At 41.6% G+C, this 27512-nt stretch overlaps 3 protein-coding genes across 5 annotated transcripts in view; 2 read left to right on the top strand and 1 right to left on the bottom strand.

Annotated features, from left to right (window-relative positions):
- LOC129112659 (lysine-specific demethylase RSBN1L-like) overlaps nt 1-18787 on the top strand; it is a 29532-nt gene extending 10745 nt beyond the window's left edge. Inside the window, exons 5-9 of the mRNA XM_054624852.1 lie at nt 7582-7719; nt 8365-8507; nt 13451-13621; nt 13786-13894; nt 14382-18787. Coding sequence (XP_054480827.1) covers nt 7582-7719; nt 8365-8507; nt 13451-13621; nt 13786-13894; nt 14382-16202 — 2382 coding nt within the window. The 3' untranslated portion in view covers nt 16203-18787. The remainder of the gene's footprint in view (nt 1-7581; nt 7720-8364; nt 8508-13450; nt 13622-13785; nt 13895-14381) is intronic.
- Nucleotides 18788-20774: 1987 nt separating this feature from the next.
- LOC129112654 (transmembrane protein 60-like) lies at nt 20775-23181 on the bottom strand. Its single transcript, XM_054624847.1, has 3 exons — nt 23046-23181; nt 22706-22797; nt 20775-22235 (listed from the first exon to the last, which is right to left on the bottom strand). The coding sequence occupies exons 2-3, from the start codon at nt 22787-22789 to the stop codon at nt 21918-21920; spliced, it is 402 nt and encodes a 133-aa protein (XP_054480822.1). The 5' UTR covers nt 22790-22797; nt 23046-23181; the 3' UTR covers nt 20775-21917.
- Nucleotides 23182-23527: 346 nt separating this feature from the next.
- The window catches only part of LOC129112428 (protein PHTF2-like), a 40593-nt gene continuing 36608 nt past the window's right edge, over nt 23528-27512 (top strand). For 2 of the 3 annotated variants that reach the window (XM_054624524.1, XM_054624522.1), the window contains exons 1-2: nt 23528-23657; nt 27381-27440. The gene's annotated coding sequence lies outside the window, so the exon portion shown is untranslated. The remainder of the gene's footprint in view (nt 23658-27380; nt 27441-27512) is intronic. The other variant, XM_054624523.1, reaches the window with a different exon arrangement.

The raw sequence follows: 27512 nt of genomic DNA, 5'->3' as shown, positions 1-27512 counted from the left end.
CACACAGAGAATTGCGTTTAGAGTGGGACGTTTGTTGTGGCAGATGTATAAAAATGACTCACATATCAGTCATCAGAAATACTGATTCACACAGTGTTTTGTCTTTGGTTGACACAGAGAGCAAAGAGCAGATGGAGAGCTTTTAGGCACGAAAAGTAAAAATGTCCTAAATAGAAAGGGGCCATCGCTTCCAAGCCTCTTACAATCTGTCCTCTGTGTATAATCTGTCTGGCTGAGTACCACAACTGTGCATGAACACATGACCTGTTCAGACACCGTCTACACAGCAATTGTTTTGTTTTCAGACTTTCTCACACATTCAGGCACACACACAGGAAGAGGTGGAGGCCTACTAATCGCTTCTCTGAAATGTCCAACAAATGAAATCTGTTGTACATGCACAGACCGGTGCACTCACATGCAAACACGCCTTAGCTTCTGTTTAAAATGTGACCTGTCCCCGGCTTTAGTGTGGTGCTGGGAAAAGGAACAGTGTTAGTGAAATGAGTATAAAAGACTCTAGCTCTGTTTCAGATGCGTGCTTTGGTAGTTTTTATATACACTCAGCTCGGTGTGTGTGTGTGTGTGTGTGTGTGTGTGTGTGTGTGTGTGTGTGTGTGAGTGTGAGTGTGAGAGAGATTACTGTGTATTCAAAAAGATTTGCATCAAAGACATTTTACTGGTTAGTGATCTCTCTGTTATCGTACAAGTGAACAGAAAAAAGTGTTGAGTCTATGAATAGCCTGACCTCTGGGTCAGTATGTTTTGCATGCGAGCAAAGTTCAAGAAAGAGGAAATAGGGAATGCATGTCACCAACATTTATCATTTTACGGCACATGTACTGCATTTATAAAGCACTTGTTTTTTTGTTTGTTAATGAAGAAGGCAGGCTGATGGAAACGTTATAAGAAGGGCAAAAGAGAGGATGCAAAACTCCGATGAGATGAATAAGAGATGCGTAGACGGAGGGAAGTACAAGTCGAGGGAGAGGATGAAGGGATGTTGGGGAAGGGAACGAGATCGATTGAAGGAGAACACCGGATGACTGCTGTATGCAGATGAAAAGTTGTATTGCTGAGGCCATCTGGTGTGTGCATCTGCCTCAATCTGTCCCGCATTAAACAGCGCTTGGCATTTATACAGATGTCTGAGTTCTCAGAGTAAATGTCAACGTTTACAATGACGGCAGAGTTGTGTGCGGTGCACAGGTGGGGACTGCTATAACTTAAGCGCTGTTTAATCTTACAACGCAATGTTTGAGTGAAAGCAAGACAGGAAGTAGAAAGAGGACATAATAAATGAATAAATAAAAAAGTTTATTTTCATAATTGGAAAGTGACAGAAAAAGAGTGTGAAAACCAGAAATGATGTTCTAAATTGAGAGACGACTGCATGCTTGACTGCTCTGTTGTAAAGTCAAAACTAACACAAAAGTATTGGAGACCCTTTCCCACTCCTCGGCAAACTACACACCCTTTTGAGGACAACTGGAAAAACAAGAAATGTGTGTCTGTGTGTACTGCTGGTGGTGTCTTGACTGTCTCCTCTGAGCAAAGCGACACAGCCCAGACCTCTTCTTTCAGAGCTGCCTCACGTCTATAGTTCACTAATGAAAAGCCTTTTGTTGCCTCAAACCTCCTGAGTGGCTTCGTTTTGAGATACAGCCAGCTCTTTTTCAATGTGAGGGACGGCCACACCAGCTACGTGTGTGTGTGTGTCTGTCTGTGTGTGTGTGTGTGTGTGTGTGTGTGTGTGTGTGTGTGTGTGTGTGTGTGTGTGTGTGTGTGTGTGTGTGTGTGTCTGTCTGTGTGTGTGTGTCTGTGTGTGTGTTTGCGAGTTAGTGTCTGTTTGTGTGTGTCTGTGTGGTGCTACAGGGGGTAGAGCAATTTATGTTCTCTATCCCTCTGGCTTTTTTCCCCCCTTCTCTTTATGAAATATTCATAACGTTATTCTGTGTGTTTGTTTCAGTTTTGGCCAGCTCTGCTTCAACAAACACGTTTTGTTTTTTTTACTCTCTGCATGTGACTACATTAATGAAACCAAGATAATGAATGAATGAATTACACATCTAAATTGTCCGTTGTCTAAATTGAGTTTTCCCTGCAAACCCGTGTCCTGAGCTGTCCCTTTAAGAGTAGTGTTCCTTGCAGAGCTAACGTCATTGTCCACTGGTCTTGTTAATTTTTTTTTCTCCCAGCTCTCAGCAGTGACCTTGGGAAGTAGACATACAGTCTACACACACACACACACACACACACACACACACACACACACACACACACACACACACACACACACTAACAGATGTGAGCATTCTCACTGATATATATATATATACACACCACAGGTACACTCACATACTCACACAGACAGATTAATGATTTCTCTCACACAGTTTTCCTTCACCTTTCTTTCTTCTCAGCTCTCCCTCTGCAGCAGTCTGTCATCCTCTCTCTTTTATCCCTCTTCTCTTCATGTTTCTGCTCTGTTGTTTGGTTCTCCGTTCCAGTTGCACACGCCTGGACAGCTGCTTTCTGTTAATATGTATGTGTGGAAAGGAAGGGAAGGATTTAGAAAATTGCAACGGCTTTCAACGTTCTTTGGTGTTTGGTGTGTGTGTGCGTGTGCGTGCATATGTGCATATGGGCATTCATTCTCCTGTAAAGTTTTTCGTGGGCTGCTGTAGTATAAAACACAATCACCCAAAGACTTGTGCTTGATAATGAGCCGGGTGTGTTCAGAATCAGACTGCAGGTATCAGAGTTGCTCTGCTGCCGTTCAGGCTGTGTGTGAGTATTTTGTATTCTGTACCTGACTGAAGGCTTTTTCAGCGGTGCTAAGGATTATAGAAGATTACAGCACTCTATTTTCTCAGGGCAAGTACAGCCCGACAGTCAATACATGATGTGCCTCAACAGGGAGGTAATTTGGTCTTTCCGGTTTAGTCACTGAGTAATTATTTTTTAACGACATCAGATTAAGAGAAGGCAACAGAACAGCCTGCAGTTGTTTATGTTTTATTTTTATTTTATATTAATATGTGCTCACATTGTGCTCAAGCTGCACTGTTGCACTCGGCCTCCAAACTGTCTCAACACAGTGTTTACAAAATAAACCAAGACTTTGACAATTGAACCATTACATTGTTTTAATTCATTAATTGTTTTATTATTGGGTTTGTACATTCACATGCTTTTGCCATAAGAGATTATGTAAGAAAAGTTTGTGCAATTATGTATAAGGCATCAATCAGCAGATAACTTTGTTTACTATGCAGGCACAGTAATAAACTGACTGCTCTAGAGACTGAGTGGACATAATGACTTAGAAAGAGAGACACAGAGCTTGGGAAAGAGAGTAAGAAACAGTCAGACATAGAGGGGTCACATTGAGGTCGGATGGAGCAGTGAGATGATGTCATGACATGAACTCAGCCAGAGAGAGAGAAGGATGTGTTGACGGGTGGAGGGGAAACTTGTTATAGAATAAACAAGTGGTTGCAGTGGTTGCACCAGAGACGGAAAGGAGACCAGGACAGAGAGAGGCTTGATGTAATAGACTTCCCACCGGGGACGTGAGTGTTATGAGGGAAGGAAAGCAGGGGAGGAGATGGAGAGGCTGACAGAGACCAGAGACTTTAGCCAGATAAAAGTAACAGCAGGGGAGAGATGACAGCAATGAAAATTATATGTAATGATGTCGGCTTTTTAATCTTGTGAATTTCTGGACCTTGAATGCTAAATGAGATGCAGTAAATTTGAGATGGATATAAATAGATAGTCTGTTTTAATCATTTTTTTGTGAACAGGATTTTTACTGTTTTATTGCTACTTGTTATTATGTGTTCAACGTCTCTTACATTCGTGCAGCAGTATCGGCCATTTTAAACAAAGCTCATTGTCAAGTTCAACAGTAAAAGAAACCTCGTGATTTTGATCATTCGTTTTCACACATCTACCCATTGAGTGTGTTTGCATGCACGTACACTGAGGCAAGGAAGTACTGGTGTGTCTTGAACAGTACATCTCAGAGGAAGTCTGTCACATTTCCTGTTTCCTTTTGTTTGCCTTCACTTATTATGTACAATCCGTGTGTGTGTGTGTGTGTGCGTGTGTTGGATAATGCAAGTGAATCACTGACTGTTAACTGTATCAATTTATTTAATACCTCTCCTGTGATAGTGAGAGACTGTTCCCTTTGCTAACAACGTGGGGGTTATTCTGCTGTTTAATAATGCATCATGTAAACACACACCCATTGGTACACAGGAAGGGAAGATATGCAAACATAAGCGCACACACACTTATAAGTATGCAGGAAGACGACTACACACACACACACACACACACACACACACACACACACACACACACACACACACACACACACACACACTGGCTGAAAAACATGAATGCTTATAAGCATGAAAACATTTGAATCCATGTGTGCACACAAACACATTTCCCTCTCAGTATGTAGGTCATTGACTCAGTGAGACTATTTAAAGTAGGGATGTGTTTACGCATGTGGAGAGGGAGTATTTCCAGCCTTTAGTCATCATCATCTTAGGAGGATATTACACGGTGTCGGGCCACAGATGCAGTGAAATGAAGTGGACAAACGCACCACATGGCTCTGCCTGTCTGTGCATGATGAACTTGTTTATTTCGCTAACTTATCATAGATTAGATGAACACCAATAGGCATTTATTTGATACATGTAAGTAGACCAATTTGCAAGTGAACATGCAGGAGCTTTTTTTTAAATTTATTTTTATAATAAAAAACTCATTACTGCTGACAAGACAACATGCTGACATTTAAGGAGACCAGCTCTAGAGTTTGTCTGACACCTGCAGTGTGGAGAGGTTGCTTCATGCACTAATAACACAATATTCTTCATATTAAAGCTGAAGCAAATCAGTCGAGTAATTGGTTAAGTTGATCAGCAGGTGATGAATTGACACTTTGGAATCTTTTATGAAACACAAATGTTCAACATTTGCTGGTTCCAGCTTGTAAGATGTGCGGATTTGCGGCTTTTCTCTGTTTTATATAACTTTCAATTAAATATCTTGCTGTTTAGACTGCCATTTGAACAAAAAAAAGATGTCACTTTGGGCTCTGGGGAAAAAGCATCAGGCATTTTGAAGTATTTTGTGATATTTTTGCACTAAACAGTTAATAAATAAATTGTAAAATGTAATGAAAGTATTATTAAGAGGTGCCCCCACCAAGTATAAATACAGGTACATTGTATCATGCTTTGTCTCACCAAGAGCTGTGCAATGAATATATAGAGAGATAAGTGAGAGATACATTGGCCACTATTTACATATAGATGTATCAAAACAATTGCAAATGCCATTATTTCCATTACATTGTTTTTCCACCAGGGAGGGCAGATAACGAGATTATTTTTTTTCCCAGTAAAAGGTCTTGTTTAGTATCTTGGTCATAATTCAAAAGAAAAGAAACAATTTTAGGGGATCAGTATTGTTTGTTTACATTATGTGTATAATAAAAATAGAAAAAAGATGTCGAGTTAATATCAACCTTAAAATTCAGTTTTTGTCGGTTTATAGCCAACACCACAGTTGCAGTACTTTAATTTTTGCTAAACATTACTGTGATCTGTCATCAAGTTGTTGTGTCCATTCTCTACTAATTATCCAGCCTTTATAAATAACCAAGTTACTGGACCAACAACAATCCCTTATCAAAAAGGGGAAATGGCTGCAACGCACGCACGCACACACACACACACACACACACACACACACACACACACACACACACACACACACACACACACACACACACACACACACACACACACACACGCGCCATAAGCTGCAGTCTGGCACGATTTGCCTCTGAGCAGCTGTTTTGGGATTTAGTGTCTTTCTCAAGGACTCTCCTGGGAGCTGCAGAGCACCTTCCCCTTTACTCTTTTTCCAAATCATTGTTTCCATCTTCATTTTTTCCCTCCCTCCTCCCATCCTGTCTAACCTGCCCTCTTCTCTTATCCCTCCTTTTTCACACTCCCTCCCTCCTTCTTGTCTCTTTACCTCTTTGCTTTTTTTTTTTACTTTCTCTTATCTGATGTCTCCTACTTTTTTGTCTCCTTCAACTCTTTTTCTTCCTTTCCTTGCTCTGTCTTTTATATTCCAAAAAACATTATCTTCATTTTCACCTGCTTACCCTCTTCCCTCGATGCTCCCCTTTGAGTTATTTCCATCCTCCCCTCTGTGTTTTTATCGCTTCCTGTCTTCTCTGTCTCTTTAACAGCTTGTCTTCCTAAACTTTCTCTCTCTCTCTCTCTTCCTCTCACCACTTCTCTCTCCATCTGTCCCTCTTTTTCTTTCTCTCCAGTGTATCCTCACACTCTCCTCCCTCTGGTCTGCCTCTCTTACCCTCTCTCTCTATTTTTTCTCTGCCTTGTTTTCAAGTGGTGACTCACAAGAGGCGTGCAGCCAAGGATCTGGCCAACGTCCACACACAGACACACAAACACACACTGATCAGCCAAGAGTACAGCATGCAGGCCACATGCTGCACGTACTGCACACACACAAAGACATTGCTCAGGGCCAAGGGTATGGGGGAGACACACACACACACACACACACACATATACATATACACGTACACACTATGCTCTGTCAGCCAAGTGAAGAGCAGCAAACAGTCTGTTGAGTCATGCCAGTGGAGCAGAAACGTCAAGTGAAACCGCCCACACGCACACACACTATTTCTGTTTTGACACCCAGTAATGATTTTCAGCTTCCATGTCAGTGTCTGGTTTTCTGTTCCTCTGGATTTTATTGCAGTCAAACAATACTAAATGCATTTGAATTGTGTAAACATTTCAAATTTGCCCTGCAGCCTGTTGGTCTATTGATATCGCTCATTGATGCTATCATATAGATAGAGAATAAAAAAAATTATTAAAATAGCCTCCCATTAAATGTAATTTTTTTCAGAGTATATCTCATACGAGGCCTCGTAGAACAAGGGTTCCAAACCTGCCAATCTGTGCATCGAGCCTTTCCGGGAGTCTTGCTGAGGGGTTGCTAGATCAAAATTATGTAGTTTCTTTCTTCTTATTATAAAAAATAAAATTAAATGAGGTGTAAATATTCTGAACATCTCTGGTTTATAAGTGCAGTCTGTGAAGAGGGGTTGCAAGCAGACAATGCTTTGGTTTAAGGGGTCACAAGCCAAAAAGGTTGGGAACCGCTGCCCTGGTGGACCAATGGCAAAAATATCAAACATGTCTGATTACATTCAGGATGTCGTGGAGGAATTGGGGACCACAGGAGGGCAAAGAAATCAGACATGTTAGCCCTCTCATAGCAATGGAGGCATTAAAACTCCAAAGCAGCTCCATAATAGGTAATAATCGAGGTAAATTTCTTGGGTTAAGACTAAAAACTATTAAACATCCCCAGATTCGCCTCTCTTAAATTTGTATTTAAAAACAGAGCAGGGTAATCAATCTGGTTTTCCTGCTGTGGTGTTAAAGTAACATTACGATATCATCGCCTAACGCTGTGTTGCTCTTGTTGTCGCTGCAGGTGAAGAAAACGTACAGTAATGGAACATACAGAGCCGGGGCAATGAGACAGATCAGCCTGGTTGGCGCCGTGGACGAGGAGGTCGGGGATTATTTCCCAGAATTCCTTGGCATGCTGGAGGAGTCGCCCTTCCTGAAGGTGAGTCAGGACAGGATGAATAGCAGTAATTCTACAAAGCTACAAAACGGGTGGATGGGAACGGAATAGACAAATGACTGAGGCATAAACCCGATATTGTAAGTGATGGCTGTCAAAGAAGAGACGTTGAGTTGTCAGGTGTGTCGGTGATTTGATGCAGCTTCCAGCTCTCAGTTCAGGAAGTTGGCTCTCTTGTAAAAAAAAAAAAAAAAAAAAAAAAAAAAAAAAAAAAAAAAAAAAAAAAATGGCTGTGTGCAGGAACAGACCACCAAAATACCGTGTTGTCTGATGTCCTTGAAATGGTGGAGTGACAAGCTTTTCCTCTGCTTGTCATTCTGTGTTGACACTTCAGATCTCCTGCATGCAATGTGGAGGAGCGGCGTTGTATACTGAATATCAAAAGTCTCACAAACTCTGGCACTCTCTATCCGTCGAGGGGCTTTGGCTCTGATTCAGCACCCTCTGAAGCATCTCTGTGTGTTTTGCCAGAGGGTGCAATTTTCCCACGCATGAGATTTCTTATTTGGTAGTCTCGGGAATAAATAGAATACTTGACTTGGTTAACTGGGGAAAAAAGCGAGGGATGTACTAACTGCTTTGATTTATGTCCCCCCCCCTCTCTCTTCTTCTTCTGTCTGGCTGCAGCGGACTCTTCCGTGGGGAACCTTCTCCAGTCTGAGTCTGATGAGTCCCGCAGAGAGTGACGACGGTCCTATAATGTGGGTCAGACCGGGAGAACAGATGATACCTGTAGCTGATATACCAAAGTCACCTTTCAAAAGAAAACGGTGAGTACACTACACTACTGTTCAACGTTTCATAGTAAGCACACACAAACGAAACCAGCCAATATTTTTGATCCTCCTTAAGCTCTGCAATGGTGCAGCATTAGCAGGGATTTTGGTCTCTATGAATGTTTGTACTGGCTACAAGTCTCCGGTGTTCCTGTGTGTAACTCCATTGAGCCAGCTTGCATCTCTACTCTCCGCACGGCCCATGAGGCCTGATTATGGGGAAAAAAACAGTAACAAAGCACACACACACACACACATTTGAAGCAGCAGCAGCCGTGGTAGCAGCGTGAAGCTTTGTTGTAGCCGAGCAGCCCGGGATGAGACAATTACACCCTCTCTGTTTGCGTCTGTCACAGTGTCATTGTCGCTCACACATAAGCTCGGTCTCACACACGCACACTAACACGGGATTTCTGTGAGCGTGTGCGTGTGTGCGTGTGCGTGCGTGTGTGCGTGTGTGTGTGCGTGTGTGTGTGTGTGTGAGATGTGAGCGGTATATGGCTCACTGCTCAGATGAGATCATCGTTGTGTTAATAGAGTCGACATCAGACGCTACCAAACGTGGCTGCCGGCCAAGCGCGGAACAACACACACCGCACACATTCCCCCCATGTAGCAGTTATTTCCCTCTTGTCTCTGCTGAGTGGTAGTCACATTAATAGCAATATTTGGGGATTTGTTTAAATATATAATTTCAGATTTTAGCGCAAGAATACCAACCATTCACCAATTCCAGTTTCTATATAGTGTCAGCCTCGGCTTTAGAAAATTTATATAGTTAAATAACTGTTTTGTCTATAAATTCATCCATGAAAGCTTTATTCAGTCAAACGTTTCTGTGCAAATAAAAGGGGAAGTTTATAAAGAAAGTACAGTCACTGTATCAGTAGTCTACACCTGAATCCAGACTGTAAATGCATACATTTTGTTGCATTAACAAGACATCGGTTGGTGCACAGTGTTTGACAGGGATGGCTTCAAAGAAAGAGTGTGTGTGCGTCATTATGTCTTTTTGTGTGCGTGTGCTGTCAGAAACACTTGTGTAACAGCAAGGGTTGAAATAATCTGTTTCTATAGAGACACAGATGGATGCATAGAGAGAGGTGGTTAAACCATATTTTTCTCTTCTTTCTTCTCTGTCTTTTCTCATCCAATCACTCGATTATAAATCCCCATGACATAAAGAAAACAAAATGACGTCTTCAAATCAAGGTGCACTTTTCTCATAAGTTCCCCCTATTGGCTCTTAGATCTCTCTCCCTCTAAATACCTTTCTGTCGTTCTCTATTTTTCTTACCATCCATCTTCTGTTTCCTCCTCCTGACCTCTGTTTCCTTCTTTTAAGTTGATTTATTGTAGAGTTACTATGCTGTTTGATTTTCAGCATCTCTGAAAGTGTGTTTAAAGAAAGCACACACTGTGTACTGAATGTGTCAGAGCAGTGCAAGTGTTTTGTTTATGTCTGTGTGTGTGAAGAAGTATTGGAAAAGAGGAAGTGTTGTTATTTGCCGCGAGACCTTGTCTGCAGTCTGACCGTGTGTTGTGTGTACGGGGAACATCTTTCTCTATCTTGGTGGTTTCAGTGAAAAGGTCGAGCTGTTGTGCATTTCTTACGGCTCTGAGACTCTCCGTCTGAGAATTCAACATTATCACGGTGGTCAGCGGATGGACTAAAACCAAATATATTTCAGCTTGTAGTGACAGAGCACCATGCTTCCAGAGATTTACAGTAATTGCATAGCAACAGCAGCAACCTTGGCAAGCATCAGTTGCAAACAGGACAGAAGCCGGACTGACGCAGAGCATGCTGCTCCTGTCCAGATACACGCTGCATGACGAATGACAGACAAACTGAGTCCATTGTGATGTCAAACCACGGCCTGATCAGTCTACAGTAGAGTTGGAATGATTAGTCTATTAATCAATTAATAAGGCGACATAGGATTTATCGACAGCTGTTTTGATAATCAATTCATAACTTTTAAAGTATTTTTTTTAAGAAAAAACTCCAAACATTTTCTGGTTCCAGCTTTTACCTCATGAACATTTGCTGATTCTCTCTATTTCATATAATGTGAGAGAATATATGAAATAGAGAGGTGGAATCAGATTTTGGTTGCCGAAACGGGAAATGTTTTTGTTTTTTTTAGGCACCATATATTTTGAGTTATTAAGATATTATGCAGTTAATTTCAGCATAATAATTAAAATGTGACTTAAAAGAATAAAAGCTTTATTGCAGTAACCGAACAAAATACAAAATATTCGTGTTCGTTTTTTTTATCTGATACTTTACAGAATTTTACTTTACAGAATTTGAATCTTAAGTGTTATCAGTTCACGTGTCCACCCTCAATTCTTTGTATACAAAATTGTCTCTAAAACAGATACTTGTGCACAAGCGAGCAAATGGACCAATGCACTTGCAGGGTGGTGTGATACTGATTGTGACAGCAATCTTTAAATATCACTAGTGCAACAAGTATTAAAATGCATTTATTTTGGCGTTCACATTTTTGCTGTTTGCTGGCTATCTGGCAACTGTAACTGTCCAGCCCTGTATGTGCAGACTTTTACAATGGGAAGCTGTTTTCACATTCACCTGCCAATCATAATCTAGTATGCAACCTATACAGTGATAAGATAAGATAAGATAAGATAAGATAAGATAATCCTTTATTAGTCCCGCAGCGGGGAAATTTGCAGACTTACAACAGCGTAGAGTAAAGTGCACACAAGAGACATAGTAGAAGACAAGCTAAGAATAAAAAATAAAGAAATAAAAATAAAAATAAAATAAAACAAGTATTATAAATAAGCAATAAAAAAACAGTAGAAAAAAACAACAATAACTGAAATATTATATTTACAGACAGAGAAAAAAAAACAACAACTATTTTAACTATTTTTAACTTTCTTAACTATTATTGCACGGTGTAGTGTATTGCACAGGTTATTATTGTAGTGTATTGCACAGGTTATTATTGTCATTATTGTCATGTGGTCATGTGGTCTGATGTGATGTCACATGTGCAATAGCGCCGTGTGTGAAAGGCAAATGTCATGTACAACCTTTCCAGGAATGTGTGCTGCAGCTTTAACATGCACTTTAACAGTGTTTGTTGTCGGAGCACCTTTTCCCCTTTCTCCCTCCTCTTAACACTCCTTTTTACTGCCTCATCCCTCCACTCCCCACCTTTCTCTCCTTCTTTATCCCTCCATCATCTTTTCCATCAGCCTGTAAATGCACAGGAATTTTGTCGTGATGACTTGGTGCAGAGCCTCTTCTTGTAATACTGACATATATTGTGGCAGAACAACAGGACCACATATAGAGGAGGGGGATACTTTAAATATCGCTCTAGATGTGCACGTTCAGCACTCCCTTTACTGTCTCCTCTTTTCACTGTTTCACTTACCAGCTTTCCTGGTTTTACATTCATTACTGTCAGCCTGCAGTCAGCTCAGACACACTGAGTCCTGTGTGTCTGTGTGTGTCTGTGTGTGTGTGTGTGTGTGTGTGTGTGTGTGTGTGTGTGTGTGTTTCATCCCCTCTTACTCTCTTCTTCCTCTCCCACCAACTCCTGCCTCTCTGCTCTTATCTCTGAATGAATGAATGAATGCACAATTAAGTGTTCAGCACAAGAAGTCTCGCTGCTGTTCTGTTTGTGTTACACTCTCGAAGGAATCTCACACTGTGTGCGTGCGTGCGTGTGCGTGTGTGTGTGTGTTTACACTCTTGTTTGAATCTGACTGCGGCTCCAGTGTGAGTCACTGATCCAGTAGTGAGCTGACTGCAGTACTTCTATTGTTTGGCAACACAGCTCATTTTTTATGCTTCCATTCTCAGCTTGCTCGGTCTGTATGCATGAAGCGAAGCGCCTGATCGTGTTCGAGGACTTTACTTTCCATTATTTAAAATCCAATTTATTCATTTACACAAAGCACGCAGGGGAAATTACTGATTTCCAGGTTTTTTTATTCTCCTTTCCCTGTTACCAGTGTTTATTACCAATTTACCAATTTGAATAGATACCATAAAAACAATACCAGGAAAGTCATTTTTGCATCGAAGGAAAAAGATATTGGTCTGTAGCTAGAAAAAGCTCAGTTATAAATGTTATTACTGCAGACTATAAAGCTTAATTACTTTAAATATATCAAACACAAATGTATTTTTGTTATTTATCGATTATCAAAATTGTCAACTAATAGTTTTAGCCCTGGGTATAATGTAGTCACACTTGATCAATTAGTTGATCGGCAAAAAACGTTATCTGCAATTATTTTGATATCGGATAAATGTTATGTTAATTATAAAGTAAAAATAATTGAGAAATTGTGAATATTATAGATTTTTTTGTTTTGTTTTGTTTTGCAACTCCATAGTTTTTTATTATATTAAAGTGATTTTTTTTGCGAATTGGGGGTGTTAATCTGACAAAAAAATGTCAAATTGGGCCTTGGGATATGTGACCATGTTTTTCTTCTGTTTTTTTCTATTTACTGACACTACAGGGACCAACCAATTAATTGAGTTAAGAAAAGCAGATTAATTGATAATAACGATATTTATTAGTTGATGCCCTACTGAAAGTGCTCCAACACTACCTGAACACACAGCAGGGGTGTTTTAATGTATCCATATTAATGCAGACCTTCATACTATCAAACATCCTCTCTGCTCCTTAGTCACACTGTGGCGTCTGGATCGACAAAGATGACAACAATACCAGCAGATAAAGCCAGTCTGGTGCTTTTATTTTGCTCAGCAGACAGGAAACACAGAAATAAACAAAGCTGCCCACTCACCTTTAGTCATATTTGTTCTTTATGTAGACGGCGGGGAAAGAGAGACGGGGGAAATCTCTTGTTGAACTCTTGTTGTATTTTTTTCTTGTTTTTAGTCAAGAATGTTTATTTTTGTCCTGTCGTAGCTCCACCAACGAGGTGAAGAACCTGCTGCAGTCGCTGCCCAGGACCAGCGAGCCCAGAGAGATGCTGTTTGAGGATCGGACTCGGGCCCACGCAGATCACATCGGTCAGGGTTTTGAGCGACAGACCACAGCAGCAGTCGGGGTGCTGAAGGCTGTACGGGCCGGAGGAAGGTAGGCGGTGGAGTTACATACGATCACACTGTTGGCTACAGGTAGTGATGGCTGTTTGTTTTGAAGCAACACATGCTCAGTTAGTATTAAAACAGCTTACTCTCCAAGACACATGACGTAATCCTTCTTACTCTGCCCTCCCTCCCTCCCTCCCATGTTTTCAGCTCGGAGCTTCCTCGTGTAACCAAAGACGTCGTGTGTTTCCATGCTGGTGATTTCCCTCATGTAGTTCAGAGGCTGCAGTTGGACCTTTACGAACCTCCGCTGTCTCAGGTTTTTACATTACACACATATGGAAGGCATTGCACTGCTACTACATTAGATTCCCCAAGTGAAGTAGTCTTAATGTCCCAAATCACACAGTTATTCCTCAGTGTTGTCTTAATTAAACACTTTCTGTATAAAACTGGGTGAGCTACAAAGCTAAATGAATGTGTCTGCTGCCACATGGTGGAGCAAAGTTGAACTGCAGTTAATGAGAGAACTTTTATGGATCGCAGAAAAGACGAATTTAATATAATTCAATTTACAAGGATTCAGGATTTCTTTTTTAACAACAAAACACTTATCTGGTCTCAATATGTGTTTACTGTACTAATCAAAGGTCATACAGAATAATAAAAAATAAGAAACCTTTATATTATTCTACTGATAGTCATTTTTTAAAATACATGTCAGTGATAGAGGCTTGGATTTGGAGCGTACGTCCCCATTTCCTCTCTCTAAACCCCCCCCTCTCTAACCCCCTCTCTCTTTACAGTGTGTGCAGTGGGTGGATGACGCCAAACTGAACCAGATGCGCCGCGAGGGCATCCACTACGCTCGCATCCGCCTGTGCCACAACGACATCTACTTCATCCCTCGCAACGTGGTCCACCAGTTCAAGACGGTGTCGTCTGTCTGCAGCCTGGCATGGCACGTCCGCTTAAGACAGTACCACGATGGAGGGGGAGAAGAGCAGCAGCAGGAGGAGGAGGTGGTGAAGGAAGAGGAGGAGGAGGAGGAGGAGCAGATTCAGTTGAAAGAGAAGAAGAGGAAAACGGTGGAGGAAGAGGAGGAGAGGAGAGAAAAGAAGAGTGAGAAAGCAGTGAAGGAGAGGATAAAGGAGGAGGTTGACGTGGCAGAAAACAGGACGTTCCCGGCTGTCAAAAAGGAGGAACAGGATCATCACCCAGCTGTCTTTCCTCCGCCCGCTCGCTCAGTGGACTCCAACTCCTGCAGCGCTAGAGACAAAGAGGTGGAGAACCAAAGGGTAAAAGATGGAGCAAAACCCAAAAGGCAGGATTCACCTCCAGCAAAGGTGAAAGCAGAACTTCCAGCATCTCCTCTCTGCAAGAATAAATCACCTTCATCTCTCGCTCCTGCCCCTCATCCTCATCATCAGGACACAAAACCCAAAGCAGCGTCATCAAAGCACCTTCACCATCAACACCACCACCACCACCATCATTCGGACGGCAGGATGATGTCTTCCAGTGCAAAGTCCTCCTCTTCAGCTCCTAAATCACCCATCTCTAAGTCGTCCTCGTCTTTGTCGACTTCAGCTGTTACTCCTCTGCGCTCCTCTTTAACTGCTCCCAATCCCTCCTCGACCTCTTCTCCACCTTCCTCCGTGTCCACCTCCGCTACATCGACTTATCCCAAGCCTTCAGTGCACTCGCATCTCTCTACACTCCCTCCCTCCGGCGTCTCTTCGACTTCTCGACAACCTTCCTCCTCTCAGTCGGACCGTCCGAAAGACTCGCTCTGCCCGAACCCAGACGTCCCCTCAGACGCGCGGACGCAGTCAGATTATCGAGCGTCACACGGGTCCCCAGCTGTGGATGTACAAACACACGGCGACACACGGACACACGCGGCAGCTCGAGCGGCGGCGGACTTACGGACGCAAGCGCTCCAAGAGAGGTGGAGTCACATGGCGGACACCAGGACGTCTGTGGATCCGCAGATGCATCACCCGCCGCATGACGCCATGAGGCAAGGGGTTTACATGCAGCAATACGCACCCCGGCATCTCCTGCCTCCTCACCTCCCTCACATGCTGCCCCCCTCTTTCTCCCATCTCGCTCACAGACCTCCGGCCCTCCCCCATAACCCGCTGTCCGGTCCCGCTCTCTCCACACAGCACCAACCCCTGAACTTGTATCACAGCCAGAAAGCGCCGCCGCATTCAGTTCACATGAACCAGCTTCACCTGCATCCGCCGCACCAACCAAACATCGGCGCTCAGTCTCAGCCGTACTACCAGCCCCCCGATCACCGCCCCCACCAACCGAACCCCCCTCACCAGCTCCCAGTCTCTCCCTCCCCACCTCTCTCACCATCACCAGTTCGCCCAGCACGCCAACTCCTTCTTCCCCCTCAGCATCCCCACCTTTCCCCTCACCACTTCCTCCCCCTCAGCCTTACCTCTCACAACCCCCCAGCCCTTACCCGCTACCACCGCAATACCAGCCTCAGTCTTTCCCTCACCCGCCTCCTCCTCCTTCCTCCTCGCCGCCTCCCCCTCCTCCTCCTCTTCCCCCTCAACCTTCCCTTTCTGAGGAGCAGAAACAGGTTTTATAGAAGTTTTTGTACATAATGATGCCGTTTTTAAATGACTGTATATGTAGAAAGGTTTTATTTTGGTTGTGATGTAAAAAGACAATAACGCGGAAGACGTTGTGTGTGTCTTAGTTTATGAAGTCGGACTTTTTTCACCTCAGACTTCTTGACTGGACTGATTTTAGATTGTACTGAACTCTTTGTGGATCAGAAATATCGAGAAGTGATTGCATTCAATGGTAGTTTTGAATTTTCAGTCATGTATGGCTGAACCAGTTTGACTTTAAAGAAGATAATATTCAAGATCAAAGTTTGAATGAGCTCCCTGGTCTGCCAAACTTCTGTCTGGTTCTGTTTTTTAAAGTGAGTTATCAGAGGTAGGAAGGAAAAAAAGTAATTTTTGTGTCAGATATTTATATTAAAAAAAGGTCACGATGACCTTTTTTGTGAAACTTGCAGCTAATGCTTCCATTTTCGTGGCTTTTTTTCTAGTATATACTTTGTGCCCAAGACTGTTCGTGGAATAATGATGGGTCAAATTGTGATATTATACAACACACTATTGTATTGATGTAATATTACTACATTTCCGCTACTATATTGTATTGATTCACCTCAAACAATACGGTATATCGCAGTATGTTTCCCTGATATTGTATTTTGAGCAATAATGCTCCGCAATAATCTGCTGAATATAGATACAAATCCATTTCCCCATTTTTGTTCTAATTTCAAAGCTATTGATAGAAAGCCAGTAGTGTCCTATTGAATCATGGGATTTATCTAATGATTTCCAGTGTTTTATTGCCCAGAAAGAATACTATACTCTTCTCATACTATGAGATATATCACTCTCTTTCAATTCAATGCTTGAGCCAGCAGCCAGTAGTTTCATATTTACCACACAGACGCTCTGAGAAAAAGCATATACGCATATTTCCCCAAATCTCAAACTACGCCTTGAAAGTATTGCAATTCTCTTGTACCTGTTGAGCTCTTAGTGTAATTCTGCTGTGTTTTCCAGTGTCTGTTGGATGTGTACCAGGGTCTCCTAATTTTGGAAACAGAGCACTTGCTGTTCAGCCAAGGACAAATTTGACCGAGCCAAGGCTGTTAAACAGACCGGCCTTCAGAGTCTCAGGAAAAGTAAATACAGTCAGGACACATCCACGAATATATTGGTCTCCTAAAAACAATCCACAATCTTTAAGGTTGCTGTTCAGGGTCAAATTTTCAATCTTCAGCATTATATTAGAACCTATGCAGCTACTTTAAGAGCTTGCAAAAGGTTAACTTTTGACCTCACAAAGTTTGAATAAGAATAACCGAATGAGCAGAGCAATATCAATCAGATGCAGTCAAGACTACCCAGATGTAACAAAATAAAATGGATGTATCCACTGCTGTTTAAATACACTTGATATTATTGGAGATACTAATTATGTCAGATGATCAACAGGAAACTTTCCGGTTCTTCCAAGACTCCTGTGTTAATCATTCAGGCCTCAGACATCTATGATACAATTGCTTTTATTCTTTATGGACAAAAAGCTCCAAGACACAGAAGGTACACTGTGGAGAATTCATTCCCAAAGCACTATTTATCTATTTAACTGAAGTCCAGTTTCTCTCCAGTGTGGAGCGTCCTGTCTGTTATGATGTTTTATTTATTACCCAGGGACTGGAGTGACCTCTTGTGTTTTTACAAAGTACAATAAATTATTGAAATTCTGTTTTAGCGGCAACTATGAATTTATCAAAGTGGTAAATGTCTGATTTTAGATTCAAATCGGTCTCACTTTGATGTTAAAAACTTGATTTTTATTTTATTTGTCATTGATGTCTTCATTTTACTATCAACAATCGAGTATAACCCACTTGCTAATGTAGCCCACAACATTTCCCCAGTGCCTGTCCTTAACTGTGAACTACTAAATGGTCCAGAGCCGTTTAGAGAAGGAGTTCTGTCCTTAAATGGGAATCTTAGGAGTCAAAGATTGAAGTTTTTCTCTGGAAAAATGAGAGCAAAGCCTTAAATTGGTCTCTAAAGCTGCTGAAAACTCTCCAAATATCTGCGGTGTAAATTGGGATGATTCAAACTTTGTGGCACAGACGATGTCCTAAAAGCAGGGTTGTGTTTTTGATGAGTAATTTCTCCGCCAGCATGGAGAATGATGGAAAATTAAACCTAAAACTTCAGCTCTCTTAGTCAGTTTGACTCTTAGGACTTCGTTTCAGAGACAGAACTCCTCCTCTGTGGCTTTGAGGAGAGCGAGGTGATACCAAGCACTTGATGCCAGTTGCAAAGCGCTCTGCAGCTTTTTTTATGCTTTTGGGTTTCAGATGTTACACAAAAAAAACCTGACATGAACTTCTATATTTTTTGTACAAATGCGACTAAATTAAGGTTGAAAACAAAAGAAGTTTTCATGGGCTGGCGTTGTTTTCACAGAGTTTATTTATCTCAAGATTTTTAGGTTTTTTTTAATTCTGTTTTATTTCTGTGATTTTTAACTGTCAGCACTGGAGTGTACATACGATGTTTTGTAAAGAGGAAAAATAACTTGTAGTGTGGTTTCTACTTTAAATATGAGCCTAGCTAATAAATGGTTCAATGTATGGCACATGTTGTGGCTTCCTGGTCTGGTGGTCAAAGAAGATACACCAAGAATAAATAAATAAAATGTAATCAAACATTTTATGCATGTGGGAAACGGGATGTCTGAGGGTATTTAAGGTACTTGATGGAGTACTTGACCACCAGTAGTTTTTACAAGTAGGTCCCTGATTTGTATGTCAGCTATGGGTTTCAAGCATCTGGTTCCTTTTTACTAAATGCAGAACAATTGCAGTGAATCATTCACTGGCAATGGAAATCTTTGATCTGAGGCTCCATCCTACAATGCTCATTAAAAATGTGTAAAAAAAAAAAAAAAAAAAGGCAAATTCAAAAAACAAGTAAAAGCACAATCAGGATCTGAGACATAAACTAGTGCAAGTTAAAATAGAGCGCTCCAATATACATAAATAAAATATAAAAGCACTATGCATTTTTAATAGGCAGTATTGCATATTAAATTGAATTAAAAGACACATCTGCGCTTGTGTCTAACGTATACCCGCCTTTGTTTTCTCTCTCTGTATCGCTGTTATGCAAGCCACCCACTCACTGCAGTCTGCAGCAATGAGCTCAGCAGTTTCACCAGGCGAGATTTGAGCAGACAGCTTAAAACACACCACAGCGCAGGAGCCCCATAATTCAAGGCTGGTGTGTGTGTGTGTGTGTGTGTGTGTGTGTGTGTGTCATGTCAACTACGACCCTTTTCCCTCTCTTTCCATCCTTTCACGCACTCTCTCACACAGCAGGAATGCCAGTGGAGCTCCGCTGACCTTTACAGGGTGGGAGTGGGAGTGAGGCCGGAAATTGGGGCAGAGAGAAAAATAGTTTGGGAGGGACAACTTGGAAAATTCTTGGGACACACAGACTGTCTAGTTTTTGAGTTAACACTCCATGACAGCCCAGTGTCATCGTATTTATTATCCAAAAACAGTACGCACCAACAGTTAAGCTGTTAAGCTTATTAATGTGACTTAACTACATTTCCTACCGCTAAAACACTTGAGTACAGGAAGTATTACGATCCTCCACAAGTAAAAGTGCCGAAACAAAAATAAATAAAATACTGTATAAGATGTATGTCCTGCAGTAAAATGACTACCTAAGTAAAATTATGATAGTATTAACAGAATAATATACTATAAGTACCAAAAGTAAAAGCATAAAAATGTCTCCTGTGCCTGACATTATAGAGTAGCTTATTATTAGTACTGATGTTTCAATGTGTACTGTAGGTAGCATTTTACTAGTTTGGAACAGGTTTTACTATATGCAGTTATATAAAGTTTGTTAAGTGTTTTCTTTTACTTTACTCTAATATTTGCTCATTTTCTGAAATACTGGGTCATTTCATTTTTTTAGATGAAACCCTAAATCTTTATCTGCAAAAAAGGATCGTATTTTACTCTGAAATGTAGTGGAACTATAAAGTGGAAATAATCAAGTAAAGAACAAATGCCTCAAGATTATTAAAAAAAAAGTACATAAGTAAATACACTTAGTAGCCTTCACCACTGCATAGTACTAGATTTGGTGGGACGAGTGCAGCAGACTGAAGTATATTAACAATAGCAGCTAGCATGATAACAAACACATGTAATGATTACAGGCACAACCAGCCGTAGCACATTAAGCACACTCAGTTAGCCACAGTGCTTTTTCCTGTTGCTGTTGATGACGTCGTTGGGACGGCTAGAGCAAACTGGGAACGTGTATTGCATTGAGGTAAAACTAAAATTCTGTAAAGTTGTAACACTACAAAAAGAAAGTTGTCCCTAAAAGTGCAAACCAGATGCACAAACACTGCTGTTGGCTCTGCCGTTGCTTCACAGTACATCTCAGGTCGCGTCCCAGCAGGATTCCCTCCCCCCCAAACCACAATACTTTACTTAATATAGTCTGTAACTGATTTGATCCCCCTGATTATGGAAATACTTGAATGTGTATTTGTATGACTATTCGAGACAAAGACCCACAGTTCAATGTACAGAATCCATTTATTTTTTTTACAAGACGTGCATTAATTATCAAACACTTTCGATCTCAAATCACGTATTCCTTTTCATTTCAACACAGTGCAAAATATGCAAAGAATGTATTTGAAATACGAATAAACAATCAAATGGCACAAAACAAATGTCTCTCATGCACAGTGTCAGCCGTACCATGAAGTTGAAATATGAAACAATGATGACAAAACTATAACCTGCTGATAAAAGTATTCTGATGCATGTTTAAACCCTAATAATTTAACTCAACATACAGTAGGAACACGGTCGTTATCGTGATACATGTCAAGGTATTTTTCCTAGTGACCGTGTACTAACAGTAATAAGAGGTTAGTGATTTTCATGGGGCACATGATGATTTACATGGTACAAAAGAGACATTGTACAGAGCAGGGAGGGCAGCCTGTGGAAAAATCACAAGTTGTTCCAAGATACTATTATGTCCTCAACAATTTCTTAAATAACACAGTTTCCTTATGTGATTGCAGCTAAAAACCAAGCTGTTGTCGCAAACGCCTCTCAAGTTAATTTATAACTTGTTAAATAATATTTGGCCCAACTAATCTCCACAGATCAGGAATGAAAAGAAGTTTGTGCTTCAATACGAAACACTATATCTATCGCATATGTAGCAAAATGTCCACTCCATGATTTGGTACCAAGAGTGAAAGTTAATGTTATGCAACTTAAATAAAGGAAGTAGAGTCAAAATTTCAGTTCCTCCCTGTGTGGTGACCTTTACAAAGCAGGTGAGCCAGCTTATATACAGTCAAAATGAACACTGGAATACAATACTTAACATCTTTAAAATAAAAGCAAACATTGGAGGATGTTATTGTTTCTTCCAGTGTAGGATTCACAGTAGTCTTATACATTTACAGTTGATCCCCCTTTTGGCATTTGTTTTTCTTTGTAAAGAGAATACTGCCATTTTAAAGTAAAATTTGAACATTTTAAATGAATGGACAGACAGCAGACTCCCGAGGTCTGAACACCCTGTGTTTTTTTTTCATTTTTACACAAAGTCTCTTGTTCTTAAGACGAATACTTATGTCTGAAATGATGATTTGATTCTCAGTCCTTTCTGGAAACATAATCAGGCGGGTCGTGTCATAATTCATCCTTCTTAGGCCTCTCTCCTATCAGGAAAGATATTCATCCCCAGCTCCACCAGTGCCCCCAGTAACATGGTCCACAGTGGTATGCACACGAAAGTCAGCTTTACATCCGCTAGCTTCTCCAGCTTGGCGCACAGCGTCAGGCAGAAGCCCAGCTTGAGCAGCATGGCCGTCAGGTACCAGGCACGCAGACGCAGGTCCGGGGAGCCGTTGCGTGGGTCGTACCCGGGCTTGCAACGGCCCGCCATCTTGATGGCGAGCATGAGGATGAGGATGCCATCAAACACCCAGACGGGGAGGAAGATGAGGAACCAGTTCCACTGCACCTGGAGGGAGACGATGACATAATCAAGGTGTTTATTTAGCATTTGTATCAGTGTGGACGGGTCCATTTCTTGCTTGGGTGAAAGGATATGAATCCTGAGAGGAAAATGGGATTAATCACACAGCAATAAATAATAATAATAATAATAATAACTTTATTTATATAGCACCTTTTAAAAACAAGGTTTACAAAGTGCTTCGACAGACAAGGCAGCAAAACAGTGCGATAGAAGAAACATTAAGAACAATCATGATGACAATCAAATATACGAACAAAATAAATAAAACCAAGTGAAATAGGTCAAATATAGTAAACGAATATAAGATAAAATACCAAAACCAAATGAAAACGACACATAAAATCACATAAAAGCCATTCTGTAAAAATGTGTTAGAAGAAGTGATTTAATAAAATAGGGTGAACAAAGAGGAGACTTACAGGAATGTATTAAAATAAAAATAAAACCTTTACCTTCCCGTCCAGTTTCAGTACCAGCATGATGAGGAAGACCAGGGTGAAGACCCAGGTCAACAGGACCCTCTGAGCCAGAGACATCTCACTGACTGGAGACACGTCAGAGGAGACAAACAGAAACCATTAGTCATTCATAATTATGACGAATTATGATGACAGCCCAATGAATAGCTGCATAAGGCTACAGCTACAACGAGGTCTAGTTAAACACGACCCACAACATGCCACCTCCCACCATCGATAGTTAGCTATTGTCATAATGACAGCTAGCATTTGTAGCTCAGTAGCATTAAAGCTAAGCGGCTGGATGTTTTATGCAAGACAACGTCGTACTTACTTCAGTGTATTCAGTGCATGTTCATCCCCCTTTATGTCTTAGTTACACCACAGCTCATAATGTTCAAAATTGTTCGTGATTAACCGACAGACGCGTCCGTCAACGAGCAGCAGACGGGAAGACTTCCAGGGTCCGTTATCTGTGGCTGCTCGTCCTGGAAGCCGATTGGTCCTCGGTGTGTGACGTCACGTGTGTCTGTGATTCTGCTGTATTACCGTAAACGTTGTTGTAAAAGCGCACAGTCGTTGTTGCGGGTTTCCTGTAGTTGGGTTTAACGCCCACTAGAGGTCGGTAAAGTTCCAATCTACATATCACGGTGGTTTGTGTGCGTTTATGTGACATGGGAGCCCGCTTTTTATTTCGTTTAAACGCGATGTTAAAATGTCCCATTGCGCGTTTATACGGTGGTTTACGGGCCCGGGGGCTGAAGTTGTATTATTTTTTTTTATTTTTTTTATTTTCTTACAGTGGGAGACTGAAAGGGAAAGGCGGCGAGCAGACACACCGAGCATCTCCTCCAGACACAGTGCACCAGACCGGCTAGCTCTCTGCAGTGTTTGATCACGGTTAGAAAGGTGACTTTGGATCCGTGCAGGGACTCAACGCGTCGAGGTAAGACCGAGCGGCTGCAGGCTGCGTTTGGACGGCACAGACCGGGGCTTGTGGGCTCTTTGTGGCCGCTTACCGCTAGCTCGCTATGTGGCTAGCGTGGAGCTAACAGCAGCAGGAGGACGGCAGTCTGCGTGACCTGAACCACGGAGAGAGTCTCAAAATACAGGGACTGCGTCTGAACTAACTAGCTGCACGATTATCTGTCTTTAAACCAAATAAGCTACACTTAGAGCTGCATGTGACTATAGCTGCAGAAAACCAGTGTTCCCAGTGCAGGATCCCCCACTGGGGCTGTATAGAGGAGTGGGGGCTCCTCTCCTAAAAATCTTAAAGCTAAAATGATCTTTATGTTATGATTGATGTTTTGTTTTAGGCTGTCATCTAACAACTTAATTGCTCACAAGATCAGATACATAAGAATCTGAGTGGATCTTGAAAAAAAACAATTTATTGGGTTCCTTGAAGGTGTTCACAGCTTATTATTGATCATGATCAATAATAAGCTGTGAATACATTGCATGTCAGGAAGATGCCTAAAAACTAAGAAATCTTGACATTTTTGAGACTGGAAGATCTTAAAAGCCTGCATTAATAAAAACTTAATTTAATTTTAATACTAAAAACATTACCTTCAAAATGAATCAATTATTGAAACAGTTGCTGGTTAGGTTTATGTCAGTTCACTAATGCGTTATGGATGTTTCAGGGTTAATTCTACTCTATTCCATCAGATTTCTGATCTACTTGTGTGCTTTTGTACTGTACTCTTGTATTGTATTGTTTAAGAAAGGAGATGCACTTATGACTTCTGGTGACTAGTAGTTCTCTTGAATACCTATGTTGAATACACTTCCTGTAAGTCGCTTTGGATAAAGGCGTCTGCTAAATGACTGTAATGTGTTCTATTCTAAAACCATGGTTGGGTTTCTATACTTATCCCATGTCCCTGGGGCAGCAGTGAAGGGGAAACTGCCGCAGGCTTCAGCAGGCGGTCAGGCTCGCAGTTTGGCAGGTCATTTGATTATCCAACATGATTTGCCATCCAGCCAGCATGTCTGTTCTAGTGTCCGATTAACGCTGTCATCGCTCACCCAGATTTTCCATTGCGATCATAATTTGAACCCTAAATAAAACCGTCCTCACCAATCCATAATGCCAACATGCAGTAGAGCCAGGAGAGAGAAATAGACCTTTAAAGCTCTACATTTTTATATATTTTTTCCATCAACCTGTATTTTTTTACACAAAATATGGATTTTCTTGTAAACCAGAACATGTCCAAACGGGCTGAAAGAACAGAGAAAAACATATCACAGAATATTTGATTAGTAAATCCTGTTATAAAACAGTGACCCAAGCAGAAACAACCTTCTGCAGTATCGTCTACTGTCGCAGTCGTACGACCAGACTGTGCTTGGACTGTGGCCAATGATTTAATATGTTGGTGTCACCTGCAGGCAGTAAAGTATGGCGATCAGACACGTGTGGCAGCATTGTGTAATTATTTACAAGATTTAGAGAAGTACTTACCTGATTCTAAAAGTCAAACACTTAAAATATCACTGCTATATGACAATGAAGCAAACCACACATTTGATTTAAGCGGTTTGCTTTGTGAATCCATTACTTTTACCTCTCAGGCCACTTGGTGCAGCGTTTATTCAGAGACACTACAAACACGTGTGATCGTCGATGGTTCTCAGTCAGGTATAACATGCCATGAGGTGCCACTTTAGATAAGATAAGATAAGATAAGATAATCCTTTATTAGTCCCGCAGCGGGGAAATTTGCAATTTGTTGTAGTACGGTGGGAAACGGCAGGAAGCTGTGCAAAAGCAAAACGTTTGCAAACAGGTTGTGTGTTTGTGACGTGTTGATAGATGGAAGATGAGCGATGACGTCACTGTTGCTGCTGCCTATGGTATGTAGACAAGACCGGATTGTGTGACATCCAGCGTGTTTCTTTACAGACCTGGGATTCCCATGACGATCCTAACACGCACCTGTACGCACACACACACACACACACACACACACACACACACACACACACACACACACACACACACACACACATTGTGGATGGGACTACCCAAGCTTTGACACATTGATTGATTTAACGACAGTCCAGCACCTGTCAGTCAACAAAGCTGTGCAGCAGTTCTGCAGTGTTCGGTCGGTACAGACCCAGACTGCAGTCTATTGTCTGACCAGCGTGTTCCTTTGTATCTCTTTGTGTCATTTGTTCTCCCAGTCTTTCTGTCTCTCTTTGACTTATTCTCTCTCTCTCTCTGTCTGTCCGTTAGGGTGCTGTGTGCATTGTGCAGCTTCAATCTGCCTGCAGAGCGGGTTACATCATCAGCTTTAATGTAGTTACATCACAACATGCACTGCCACATCATCTTAAATTACAGCTGCAGAATGGCCCGCAGCACAGCGACATACTTCATAGAAATATAGCCATTTAAGTAGAGAGCGCGAGCAGAAAGGTCACCGGGAAAGGTCAAGTGGCTTTGCAGTCGCCAGAGAAGTGCTCAGCTGTACTGCAGTGGACTGACAGGTTGAGTTAATGATAACTGGGGAAGTGCCATGTTAGGATGAGCCATTGCTGCTCAGGTTAGGTCTATTAAAGCGAGTGTTACAGATAGGATGGGGAATCTGTAGCAGGTGGTTTGACTCTGGACCTGTTAAATGTAGAAATGCTTCAATGTGGTTTTGTTGAAGCCAATACAAATAGTTTATCATGTATTATCATACGGACACAAGCCTTTTTCACAGAAGTCATTTTGACATGTCACAGGAGGGGAAAAGCGTCACGGTCATGCAATGGTTAGCAAAGTTAAAATGTCTTATTTTTGTCATAGATTAAGCTTTATTTTTAAATACTCCACCATATGCGCCTACTTTTGAAATGCTCCACATTAACAAAGTGGACATAATACTGTTCCACTGCACTTTTGAACTTGTTGTTGCTTAATTTCCTCAGTGGACTCTTCAACTAGTCCTCTAGTCTGCACCGTTACGAAATGCTATGAAACACCGACATGCGACTGAGAGACACTCTAAGGCTGTAGATTGTCCTCATCAAGACAATCTGAGGGATAATTGGTGACGACAAAGAAGACATGTTGGTGATGATTATGATGATGATAGTGATGATGCTGGTTGTTTTTCTGACTTTCCACAAGAGCGACATTGTTAGAAACTGTTTACTATTGGGATTCTTGGCTGCCTGATGTTATTCATTATTGTTTCTTAGAATGCATACTGTGTGTGTGTGTGTGTGTGTGTGTGTGTGTGTGTGTGTGTGTGTGTGTGTGTGTGTGTGTGTGTGTGTGTGTGTGTGTGTGTGTGTGTGTGTGTGTGTGTGTGTGTGTGTGTGTGTGTGTGTGTGTGTGTGTGTGTGTGTAATATTCAGCAAGAGACACGCTGTTTTTAAGCTTTACTGTGCAACCTCATCACGTGGACACCAGCCAAAGCCCAATTACACACACACACACACACACTGGAAACTCTTTTTCAAAAACAGGATTAAATTGTAGTTATTGACCCTAAGAAGCGTCTCTTTCCTGAATTACTGTTTTTCTCTGTGTGCGAAAACCCGAGACACACGCAGTCATTGCTTTGAATCTCAAATGTGATCTTTTGCTGGCCAGAAAGTCTTGACCGTCTCTCTCTCTCTCTCTCTCTCTCTCTCTCTCCCTGTTTTTACAAATGTCCAGCTCCTGTCCTAATTTGGCTGTGAGGTCGAAACACCAGTCAGCTACACGGCCTGACAGGAGGTGAGTCCAGTCTTTGTGTGTGTGTGTGTGTGTGTGTGTGTGTGTGTGTGTGTGTGTGTGTGTGTGTGTGTG

Source organism: Anoplopoma fimbria, chromosome 23, assembly GCF_027596085.1.
Source record: "Anoplopoma fimbria isolate UVic2021 breed Golden Eagle Sablefish chromosome 23, Afim_UVic_2022, whole genome shotgun sequence".
NCBI lineage: Eukaryota > Metazoa > Chordata > Actinopteri > Perciformes > Anoplopomatidae > Anoplopoma > Anoplopoma fimbria.
The sequence above is the reverse complement of the archived record's forward strand: the minus strand, read 5'-3'. Positions and strand labels throughout refer to the sequence as shown.